At 42.6% G+C, this 12,182-nt stretch overlaps 1 protein-coding gene across 1 annotated transcript in view; it reads right to left on the bottom strand.

Moving 5' to 3' along the window:
- Positions 1–1,212: 1,212 nt before the first annotated feature.
- The window catches only part of LOC122612185, a 49,745-nt gene continuing 38,775 nt past the window's right edge, over positions 1,213–12,182 (bottom strand). The window contains exons 2-4 of the mRNA XM_043785627.1: positions 6,139–7,155; positions 5,674–6,032; positions 1,213–1,565 (exon numbers count right to left, since the gene is read on the bottom strand). Coding sequence (XP_043641562.1) covers positions 1,540–1,565; positions 5,674–6,032; positions 6,139–7,124 — 1,371 coding nt within the window. The 5' untranslated portion in view covers positions 7,125–7,155 and the 3' untranslated portion in view covers positions 1,213–1,539. The remainder of the gene's footprint in view (positions 1,566–5,673; positions 6,033–6,138; positions 7,156–12,182) is intronic.

Raw genomic sequence — 12,182 nt, 5'->3', positions numbered from 1 at the left:
GCCGTTGCTGTTTGCATCCAGCAATGAAGACATGACACCAACAAAGAACGAGGACACCTCCTGCAATTGCAATGCTCCACTGGCCTTCAGGTGCACTCAGAACTCAGTGAATAACTATTGCAACATAAATTAAAAGGAAAATGCGGAAATGAGAGCTAAACTTGTTTATATAACACAATGAAAGATACAACAAAATGAAATTAAATTATTTTATCTATCTATAATAGTACATATGTCAAAGTTTACTTACTTTTATTCAAATTAATCGTGAAATCACAAGTTAAGAAATATTGTTTTAATATTTGGTAACTATATGTTAATGAATGACTGATATCTAACCATAAAAGATCATTTTCTTAAGGTTGATGTTCTGCGGTTGTAATTCTACCATGCCTGTAATTAACTGCAGAGCTTTGGCAACTTGGCCATACTTCCAAATAAATAACTCACGACAAATGTGGCTATTGTTGCCGGTGTTGCTCGGTGTTTTCTCGGTGTTTTCCCATTGTTCGATGGAGGCAACAATGCGGCGGCAACAATTATGCGGGGCATTTGGGCAAACCGAAAAGCTGAAAAGACCAACTAATGCAAACAATAGTTGAATGTTTGCCAGCCATTTCATAGTGCGCATATATGACAGACAGACAGCCCGAAAGGAGCAAACACTGAGGGAAGTGGAATCCTGTGGGGGGTGGTAAACATCCTGGGCGGCGGCAGAAAGGATATCGCGTGCGAACAAAAAATCACCATGTAAACACACATCGCACACAAAAGGCGCGATACTGGAGAAAGCTTTCAGGACTCTCGACTAACCATTTTCCCTTCCCCTTCCCTCCCCATCACACCCACCCACTGGCAGGGGGAGGGATACATGTGTACAATAGTCGCCTTCGGGTTGCAGGATCCTGTTGTTCCTGCGCTGTTTTGTTTTATTGTGATTTTTATGCCAGTCGTTTTGTTTTGGCATTTTTGGCAAATATTAGTTCCATACTCCTGTCATCGTCCGCTGGCAAATGGAATGCTATTGTGTGTCGTTCGCTTTTCTCCGGGGCTAATAGCCGCAATTTCTGAGGGACTTACCCAGACTTTGAGGGGTTAGTGGATAGTTACACTGAAATACTCATGAAAAGAATCGGATTCTACAAGAACTTTATTTCAGAAGTTTATTGATACAGTAATATTTCTAACTTTTTGATTTTAACTCCTTACAATCGGCAAACATTAAGTTACAAAGGTATATATAGTTAGCATTTGTTGAAATTAATCATGACTTTGTTATATCATTGTGTGGCAAGCTATTAGAAGACTCTTAAACTTTAGTCTAAAATCGTGTTATTTTTCAGAAGATACTTAGCAGATCAACATGTATGAGAGTATTAATTTTAAGTTATTCGGAAAACAACAAGTAGATACACTGTCGCTTCCGCTTTCCCCAGCTTCAGCCTACTTTAATCTCATTATAGTTGCAGGAGTAAGCTATTCATAAATCCATAAACTAGTTAGTACTGATGCGTAAAATCCCAACAAGGCGTTCGGAACTTAGGGCTGCTCCTCCTTCTCGGGATCTGCAAGTGCAAGATTATTAAATTAAATACGTTTTTGGTAAGCTTGTTGAGTCAATTATAAGCTAACGGCAGAGACGGCAGTTCGTGCAACGCAGACACAATAATTGCAAGACATTTATATTAAGTTTAATTGCATACGTGCGGCAAGTAGGGGCTGTCATACACTATGTATGGAATATGTAAAGCGTTTTATGATTTATGCAACCCCACGAGCTCCTCAAACCCAGAAACAAAATCAACAAATCATTTTTCTGGCCAACGCTGACAGCTGCAATTTTTCACTGCTACCAACTGCGAGCCTCTGGAAGTCATGCAACATTTACAACATTTAGCTGTTGTAGGCCGAAGTGGCGTTCAACTTTAAAATGCATTCCCCATGCCGCCACAATAATTCCCGATTGAAAGCCACCCCGAAACCAAAAGTGAGCGGGTGCACACAGACTCCCCCAGAAGTCCAAAACCGAATCAATTAAATTCAATTAGGCTCGGTAAAACCACAAGCCAAGTGCATAACCTTATCGGTCAGTGCAAGTGCAAGTGCAACTGCCATTGCAAGTGCAAGTGCAGGATACAAGGATACGAGGAGGATACCCCCATCGCCAGTTTGGATCCCAGTTACACTCCCCGGGCTTAGCTGTCAATCTTATTCTAATTGAAAGGCATGCAGAGGGATCCCAGAAACACAAATTGCCTACGACTCGAATTTCGCATCGCAAATTGACTTTTACGCATAAACAATTGATATTCTGCCCAGATTTCCGGTTGAGACTTAACCTTTCCACTCCGCAACGTACCCCTTTTTGTGGCAAAATCAACAAGTTAACTGCACTGCCGCCTGTCATTCAAATGGAGATTGCGAATTTACCCCCTTGGGGGCTATATGGCATTCAGTGTTTGGTTTCTCACTGTCTAATTGACTTGGGAGTGCAGTTCGGAATTCGATTTGCCTCAGGTTGGGGAAATTTAAAATCAGAAAGCAAAACTCGAGGCACAGGAAATTTTAATGCAATTTTAAATGCTGGCACCAGAATGGCATTCTTAAATGATGGCTCTCGTAAATATTACAGCAAGGACTCTGCATTGCCATAATTTTACCACATATTGGGTTCTTATATATCGATGTTCTGATATTGAATTGTTTATAAAGGTTAAAAAGTGATGTTGTCATGTTTCAAACTGGCTAAAAACATTTGTAACAACGCTCAGAGCTTGTAAAACATGTTTAATGCCGCAGTGGTGCTCACCTTTTTCAAGCCAAAAATTGTTCGCATTCCCTTGGCTCACAATTTTTGCATAATATTTTCTTTGCACCCCCGGCGCTTTCGTTATCATTGCCTTAATTAATTAAAAAGTTGTTGCACCTTTTTTGGGATCTCTTTGGGTTTTTTTGGCGCAAAAATGTGCACAATTTTTATTTCGCACATGCGAAATTAGCGCTGCTGGCCCCGGCAGCACATGCCTTGTTAAAATATTTGCAAATATTTAAATTGACATTTTTCCGTCATGTTATGACTATGAACAATGTCAATTTAGCTGGATGCCTCGAAGGCCCAAAGGTTTTTCTGGTTCCTTTCCTCACCGTTCCTTTCCTTTGGACATGCCCTTGTTTTGTGAGTTTAAAACTCGAGCGGCGAACACTTTAAGCTGCATTTGCAAAATGCCCGCACACACATCGAGCAACTAATCAAAACAAATTCAATTAAACGACACACGACAAGCCGCGACTGGCATCGAATGGTCCAGAGTTGGGGTCCTTTACTCTGTGCATTTATATGTGGAGTATTCCCCACTCCACACTCCACACTCCCCACTCTCCGTTTCCGTTTCCGAGGCACTGCTCCTCCTTTGGCTTATCTGGCAGCACAATCCATTAAAATTGCACATCGTTTACACCAAAAATCAATTCGCCAAAGCATTTAGGCATTACAAATGCCAACCCAGCCACTGGAGCTAGTCGACTGCGCGGCATTGGAGTCCGCAGTCCAGGTTTTTCGGGATCCCGCTTCAAACTGAACGTTGATGGCCATAAATTTCGCATGGGGCCCTCACTCTTTTTCCCTGTTTGTTTTCTGGACCCCTTGGTCTTTTGGAGGCTGAGTCTGGGCCTTTGCCGGGCTACCAGGCGATAAACGCAGTCCAGTTGGCATTGCTTTGAAATGTATCCGCCAGATACGAGTAGTACAAAAGCTGCATTTGTGGAGAGCCAGTCGCAATCTGGGGCCAAGTGGACGGCCAGTTGTTGTCGCTGGTCAGTTGTGGGCAGAGGTGGAGCTCTTGGATGGTTCTAGGGGGTTGGAATCTAAACACAGAAGGGGCTACACAACCACAAATCTATCTTTCTTTTTTATATCTTTAATGGTAGCCCAAGAGAACCCCTTTTGCGGCGCCACTGCGTGTGAGCTATGTTTCTGGGTCGTGTGTCTCCTCTGGAGCGGAGTACTCAAAAGATTGGAGTAGTACTATTGCCTGGTGGACTTTCAAAGGCTTTTGCGGGTATCACTACAGCAGTTAGGTTTAAAGATCAACTCACTAGGAAAGTTAAAATTAAATATTTAAGCTGGGTTTTAATTTATTTATTCCTAATCTTATTTGCCTTTTGTGGATAAAATAAATATTAAATGAAAGTATTTGAATTTAATAATAAAAGGTGTGTCTGTATTCTTAAAGTCCCATCCCTGAAACGTCAATCGTCCTCTGTTTCGGACCTTTTGTGTGTCACTGTCACCTCATGCCCGACAAATTATGTCTATCGGAATCACAGAAAGCCTGCAGGAGGACAACCATGAGGAGACTCAAATCCAATCCGAGTATCGACGGCAGCACAAATGCATGTGGATCGCCGATGCGGATGGATGGTGGTGGTGCTCGGTGGCGTCCAAAGTGGTCAGTGGTTCGATTCCAGTGGTGTCAGTGCGTCGTGCGTTTTATTAGTGGCAACTCAAACAGCAAATTGAGATTAGAAGCCAGTCGACGACTGACTGAGTAAGTGCGGCCATGAGTTATGGGCTGCATTAAAGCGCATCAGAGAAATAAGAAACGTAGTAGGAGAAGCGGATTCCAGAATGCCACCCATTAGGTTCTTAAACTGGGTGACAACTGATAAGGAGTTGCGGATAGTACTTAAACGACGAACTACAACTTTTACTATAAAACAAATATAGAGTTTAATAGATGTGTTGTGAAAATGTGTTGCTAAACTCAAAAACTCTTCATTTATTTAATAGTATGCTACATTATTATTTCATACAGCTTTTATCTGATCAGCATCTAGTTACGCGTTCCCTTGTATCTTTGAATTGAATTATTTTAAGCATCCATTTAGAGCGCTTAGAGGTCCTTACGCCACCCCAGAGAACTCCTTTCCTCATTCACAGAAATTTACATTTGATTGCTGTTCAATCAACTCTCATCGCTGGCGACCCACAGAGTTCAACATGTGATATCCTTGACATTTATGAGATGTTGGCTCTGTGGGACCCCGCTCCCCTATACAACGCAACATGTTAGATCAACAACCGAAATGACAGATATTATTTGCATAACACTGAAACATTCTTCATGCGTTTCTTGTATCCCTGTTGCTTCTGTCGGTTACTGGATTTTTTGTAACTTAAATGATAGCAATCTGAAATGTTTTTCGCTTTCCCCTCGCAACCCGCATAATTCACTTGATATTCCTCATCTGACTTTCACTTACAATCCATGCCAGCCCTCGAAAAGTGGAAGGGAAATAAAGGGAAGACAGCATTAGGCCTTATTACATTTGACATGTTGCTGCCTGGAAAAGTTTTCTTTCATTTTCGTGGCAACCCACCCCTCGGCTACAAATCAAAAGATAAATTGTTTTCCTTCATGATTTATATATAAAAACGTTCTGTTGACTTCGCACCAACCTCCTGCAACTTTCTTTCCTTATCATTGAGTCGGCGGCGTTGAAAGCGAGCTACAAATATTAATATTGTTTGTATTTCATGCGCTATCTGCTTTTTATTTCGCTTTCAATTTGGCCATGTCTGACTTGGAAGGGAAGTCGCATGTCAAATTTAATATAAATTATTGGCGAAAAATCACTGGAATGGGATGAAAGTTGTATCTTGGCTTTACTCACCATTCTTGGCCCTTTTCCAGGAGTGCGTGGGCATCGCCTTCAGCTGATTCTCGTAGGCCTTCTTGGCCAGCACATCCTTCGCCTTCGGATTCGGCTTGTTGCAGTTCTCCGAGTCGGCAAAGTGGTCCAGATACTCATCCCGCTTGCAGTAGATGCACACCCCGTAGATATACTCCTCCTCGCAGATTGTGGCATTCGTGGATCGGGCCCAGTCCGCATTATTCTTCGCCGCCTTGAAGAGCTTGCCCACGTAGATGTGGGCAGTTGGTATGGGGGTGAAGGCGTTCAGGGCAATGGTGGTTATCGGATTGTGCTCTAGGTTCAGCACCTGCAGGTTCTTCAACTTGTCAAAGAGGCCGCTGAAATGAAGGATTCAGAATGTCATTTTACACAATGGTTACCAAAGGGTTATAGTATTTTTGATATATTTTTTTCTTTTTAAGGAGTTTTTCCAGCACAACTCACCTTTGGATGCGATCCAAGTTATTGAACGCCAAGTGGATCTCCAGGATCAAAGGAGTGTTCCTGAACAGCTGATCGGGCAGCCTGGCGATATTGTTCCTCTCCAATCTCAGAGTAAGCAGCTTCTTCTGCACCTTGAGGAAGTCCTTGCTCAAATAGCTGATGTTGCTCCGTATTCCAATGTATGCCAACTGCTCCGACATCCAGAACAGCTCGGTTGGCACATTGTCACCGCAGTTGAAGAGCTCGATGGACTGAAGCTCGGTCATGTGCCAGAGTTCCTGGGGTCCGAAGGCGGACATTTCGACACTGCTGTTCTTGGCATCGCAGTCGATCATCAGATGCTTGAGCTTCGACTGCTTGGCAAATATTGCGCCCGACACTTTGCCCAAGTTCTTGACCACAATTTCCAGGTGGGTTAGGTTCTTCAAAGGATGCAAAATGTTGCCGGGTAAGTCGCTGCTGCCCTTCAAGGAGAGCTGCTGAAGTGCGGGCAGGTTCTCCAAGAAATTCTCAGGCAGCGTAGACTTGAATCCAATGATGGAGACCTTCTTGAGACTCTCGTGGTCCGTGTAATGCTGCTGCAGGACCTCTCCGCGATCGGTTTTCTTGGGGTCGAAATAGTTGAATATCTCCAGCTCGGTGTAGTTGCTAACACCCAGCTTACTGAGCAAGTACTTGATGCTCTGTGCATTTGGAATGGCGCAGTTTTGGACGATCAGTGAACCGATATTGCCCACCTTGAGAGGCGGTATAAAGCCGAATCCCCTGGCATCGAAAATGCTGCAGCTAATGCCGTACAGCTGCACATTGTCACTGTGCAGCTGGAGGTTTTCGCACTTGATCTCCTGCTCCTGGCACTCGCAGAGATTCGGCTCCTTGACCAGTGCCTCACAGCCCGCCTTGGTCACATAACTGGGAGTGATCACTGTGGCATTCTCCTGCCACGACGGCGCAATTAGGGACAGCAGAAGAAGTAGCCACCACATCCTGAGGCTGGCACTCCGAGCAGACTGATCGCTGTAAGGCAGGAGCAGAGGATTTTAAAATTAGTTTTTACGATCCAGCAGCTGCTCCCGAGGCAGCATCTACAGATACTTTACTACTGCTATGTGCATCTTTCTCTTCGCGTCTGGATTTCCTGCAGGTAGCACGCATTTCCCTGGAAGTGCTGCTGCTGCGTTTTTCCTCCTAGCCGAAGACGCCGCCCCCCATTTTACACCCAAAGGCCGGCTGCCATTTTACACAAATTTGATTACCCGGGGCCGGTCAGGTAAACCCCCTGCCGTGTCCCTCCCGCCTCTCGCTCTACCTGCGCGCTTAATGGCCCATAATTTACTACGCAACTCGCCCGATTTGTGCATAATATTAAACCATTTTGAATTCGCCTTGCAACAAAACTCGCAAAATCAAAAAAGTCGAACGCAAAAAAGCGGCAACAAAATGACTTAAATTGCCATTTGCGCTGCCTTCGGTGGAGTTATTTTCTGAGTTGGCGATGACTTCGGGGTTTTTGGGGAGTGCGAGATGATCTGTACGCAAAGGCAGCGGCGTGAGTCCAAAAGACTGCGTCTGATAACAGTTGAAAATGCGCGATTTTACATACGAATTGCAGGCCGCAGATGAAGAAGCGAATGGGAGCGATCTGAGAAGCGTTTAAGAAAGTGGGCTTGAATAGTGGAAAAACGTGCTAGATATCAGCCAAAGTTTTTCAATAACTTGGATGTAGTATTAAGTATTTAATACTTAAGTTCAGTCTTCTTTATAAACATTTTATATACGGAAAATACGGCATAAAATGTAAAGCCATCAAAAGATACATTTGATAGGTAAGAGAATGTTCTATAGTTTGTAAGTTTGCCTTGTGCAATCGACAGCCCACTGTGCCTGCTATCCGAGATTATTCATATCGAGCTCTTCCCACCTCATCGCCATCGCCATCCTCAGCCACAACCTTATCCCAAACCACTTTGAACATCCTGAAGTGCAATTTCAGTCCGGGGCGCTGTTGATCTTATTTCTGGTGCGCGAAACTGGGACTTGGACTGGCTGCTGCTGCTCGATTGCGAACAAATTACGATTCATTCTGGTTTTCAGTTTCATTACAAATGCAAAAATGCAAAATGGCAAGCCGGCCATTATCTCTGAGACCCAGGATGGTATGGCATCGGATGGTCGAAATGGTATGGGATGGGATCGGATGGGATGGGATGGGATGTCTGTCTGTCTGTTGATCGATGATCGCTGTGGCCGCCGATGATCAAGTTTTGTGTATCGTTTGAGGCGTACATGCGTAAGTGCCTTTGATCCCCACACCCCCCCTCCGAGATCGGCCCTCCTCCTGCATCAGTTGCATTCACAGATCGGGGCCAATGCATTTGAATTTGTCTGGCCGGCAGCCAAATCGATCGACAACCAATCAGCCCCAGTCCAGTTCGGTCAGCCATCATGCCAGTTTGCGCCGTCTGCTCATGTGCACTCAGAGAAATTACGCTCTCAAAATTTAATTCATAAATAATTCAAAATTAAAAATTGTAGTAAATTTGACAACAGAAAATAAATTGATAAACTCTATTATTTCATCAATCTTTTATAAGGTATCTAAATAAGTTTCTTCTGGTTCTTCAGAAGGTGCTTGTTGATATGAAATGGGTTATATATTTATTTAAGAGTTATTCAGATTTTTAATATCAGTGCCATTTGGAAGCGCTGCCTCTGCTGCTGGCAGTGGCAAACATTTCATTTTTCACGATCCACGAACAGTCTCTCGTATTCCCAAGAGCTAAATCAATAAATTACGTGACAGGCATGCAGAAAACCTGATGCCTCCAACTTTGCGTTGGCTTTGGCTTTGGCTTCAAGACCACTTCTTGATCGCCGTTTGCGTTTTGCTTCGTTTTGATTGAATCAATCAAAAACTTGTGCATTTATATGAAAAGTATTAAGCAGTGCGGACGGCCGGCAAAATGAAGAATGAATACCCTGAAGTGTATGAATAAATTAAAATGATATGCCAGGAAAGGCAGGATATGTTTGTGGTATAAAAACGGAAGGTTATTAACCCCTAGCTTGGGTGTAAGAATTATGTAAAGTGCTCTTTGCAAGTAAATAATATAAGTTGTACGGCAATTTAAAGAACTTACATGTTTCTCAGATACCCAGCAGGAGGTAATCACTCGTATATAGTTTTCCAGCTTAAAGCATGCTTGTAGTTATATTTATAATTTTATTTATATTTTTCTAAATACCTCAGCTCTCTTCCCTAATCAGAGTAGAGTATTGAATTCATGTCGGCGAGCATGGATCGTACATATATCGTTTGCAGATCTTCTGGCGCTGCCATAACATAAGTTATTATTATGTCTTGCCCAATGGCCGGAGCAGATATATTTTCCGTTCGCCATTTACTTCACTTTGCCATCTTGGTAAGTTCGCATTAAGTTTGATTGGTTTCCATTTGTTGAGAGCAGGAAATGCTCAATAAAGTTCTTAACTCGGTTTAATTAACTTTGACAAATTGAACTCTGTGCACAATGTTTTCCGAAAAGTAATCGAATTAAAGCCGAGGGAAAAGTCATTCTTCGATTTGCGAGTGCTGCTCCTTCAATTAGTAATAAATAATTTGGGTTGGTTGTAAAGTTTTGCGCCAGCTAAGCGATGCATAATCCATGAAAGGGCAGGCCACCAGCAAAGTTCAGGAAGCCAAGGACTCGGGCCCAAAAAGTCTCAGAAAGTGGAGAAGGAAACCAAACGGGTGCAGGACACTCTTTCTCTTAATACCGCTCCATTGTGCGCCGAAATCTTCATTGATTTTGATTTCTTGTACCGAGGAAAATCGCCTTAGGCCACAACTTTCGCCCCACCACAGGAGTATTTACCATTTTGCAGGACGGACAGGCAAATAAATGGTCATAATCCTGGCCAGACAAAGGCTACTGTTCCTGCTCCTGCTCCTCCTTTTCCACCTTAACCCACAGCCCATAACTCATGTCTGGGCTTTTTTGGGGGAGTTCCTGCTGCCTCTGCTGCTCCTGACTCCTTTATGCGTTTTACATTTGATTTATTCCACATGCAAATTGCGGTATATTCTCGCAGTACAAAAATTAAGTTGTTGGAAATGTTTTATTCCGAGAAACGTTTTGCGTCTCGCCGCGACTAAATAATAATTCGCCTCAAATTCAAATGCGCACGTTTCACAAAGAATACAGCGTACAAAAAAGCCATAACATAGCCCAAGGCGCCCCCATATCGTGAGTTCTTATATAAATGGGGGGTAGAACTCGCCCCTTCCCGAACTCCTTTGCCCCGGGACACAACCCGCTCTTCCCATCTTCCGAGTAAATGTAAATGTAAATGCATGAAATTGAATACCAGGCCCGCAAGAATATTTTTGACAGAGTAACCGAGAGCCATCATCTCTATTTGGCATTGTAGTTATCCAATGGCTCGGCATTTCTGTTTATTTATGTGTTTGCGCCTATTTATTTATTTTAATTAAAAGGGCCACGTGTTGCTGTTTTCTTGTTTTCTTTTTGCCACGGCAACATTACGCCCCGAGAAATTGGCGATGGAAAATCGGAAGGCATGGGGCTGAAAGGTGTGGTCCTTTTTTTGGGAGTGGGTGGGAACGGGTTGCGGCAAGTGCAACGCAGAGTTGTATCAATGACAACCCTGAAATTTCATCAATATTTAATATTGTTTGCGGAAGTAAAGGAAAAATTAATTAGCCTGTGTTATTTGTCGAATCTTTCAATAGAATTATAAACCAAGCTTGTTTCAATAGTGTTTTTTGCAATTTAAATTTTAAGAAAAGGAAAGAAACAGCTGCTTTTATTTTGGCGGACTTAGTTGAGGACTTCAGGTCATCACGTGATTTCACCCTTGGAAATCGAAACTATTAAAAGTGACAGCAATGACGACATTGTTTTCCATTTCACAGCTCTCCGAAAGGTCAGTGCTAGCCACCCCGTAATTTTGATCGGCCATTCAATCGAATAGACAACTGCCAACTGTCATTAAACTGCAGCAAATGAACATCAAACGAGTGTCAAAACAAACAGAGATCCTTGCGCGTGGATAACTTAACTGACTAAGCCGAGAAGAAATGGCCAGCAAATAGTAATAAACAGGGGAAAAGCGACAGGACGACGGAGCAGCAACAATCAGAACAACTAATTAAATGCCACAACCCCCACGGAAAACAAGCAGACAAAGTCGGAGTCAAAGTTTCTCGACTCGTTTTCATTACGAGTTAATTTGAATGTAAATGAACAGAGGAGCGAACGGCTCCAGCGTTTTTGGGGAGTGGGAATAGCTAAAATGTTTGGCTAATGTTTCAATTAAGAGGACAGTGAAAAATTTAATTTTCTTTCATTTGGCCTGGCCTGTGTCTAAATGGAAATTGCCACCCAAGTTAGTGCTAGAAGTTCTCCGTTTGAAGGCGGGCAGTGAATTTCATCTGGATTGTTGTTGTCCCGGGTGATGTTCACAAGGAATTTCAATGTTCCACTCATAATTTCATATAATTTCCATTAATTGTATGAAATTAATGCCGCTGGCTTTGAGGCCGAGTCATCTGCACAGAGAAAAACGTGGGTTCCAACCAAATTGGCACTACATAAATATTTACTGGGAAACGTGTTATTAATGTGGTACAGTACTGACTGTGATTTGGTCTTTAAGATATGTAATAATGTGTAATACATATATATTAATGTGTATTATAGCATATATTAATTGCTTATTTGTATGATAATTTTAATTATAAGCTCGGTCTCATTTAGATTCAGAATATTTGTTTTAATGCCTTTTAAACATTGTACCTCTGACATATTTTAAATATCTTCCTTAAATAGATAAAGGCTTTTTAGATAACTAGTTGAGAAACATGATCAGTAACAAACAAATTTATATTTTGTTTAATTTTCGTAAATTTTTTTTTGTGTGGATATCCAGCTGCATCGTGCTTTTGGCTCGTCGCTCGTTGGCCACTCCAGTAGCCATTTTTATGATTTTCTACGCACTTTGGCCATGGCTGGCTTGGAAAC

This window comes from Drosophila teissieri, chromosome 2R, assembly GCF_016746235.2.
Source record: "Drosophila teissieri strain GT53w chromosome 2R, Prin_Dtei_1.1, whole genome shotgun sequence".
Lineage (NCBI taxonomy): Eukaryota > Metazoa > Arthropoda > Insecta > Diptera > Drosophilidae > Drosophila > Drosophila teissieri.
Note: the sequence above shows the minus strand (reverse complement) of the source record. Positions and strands in the feature narration are given on the sequence as shown.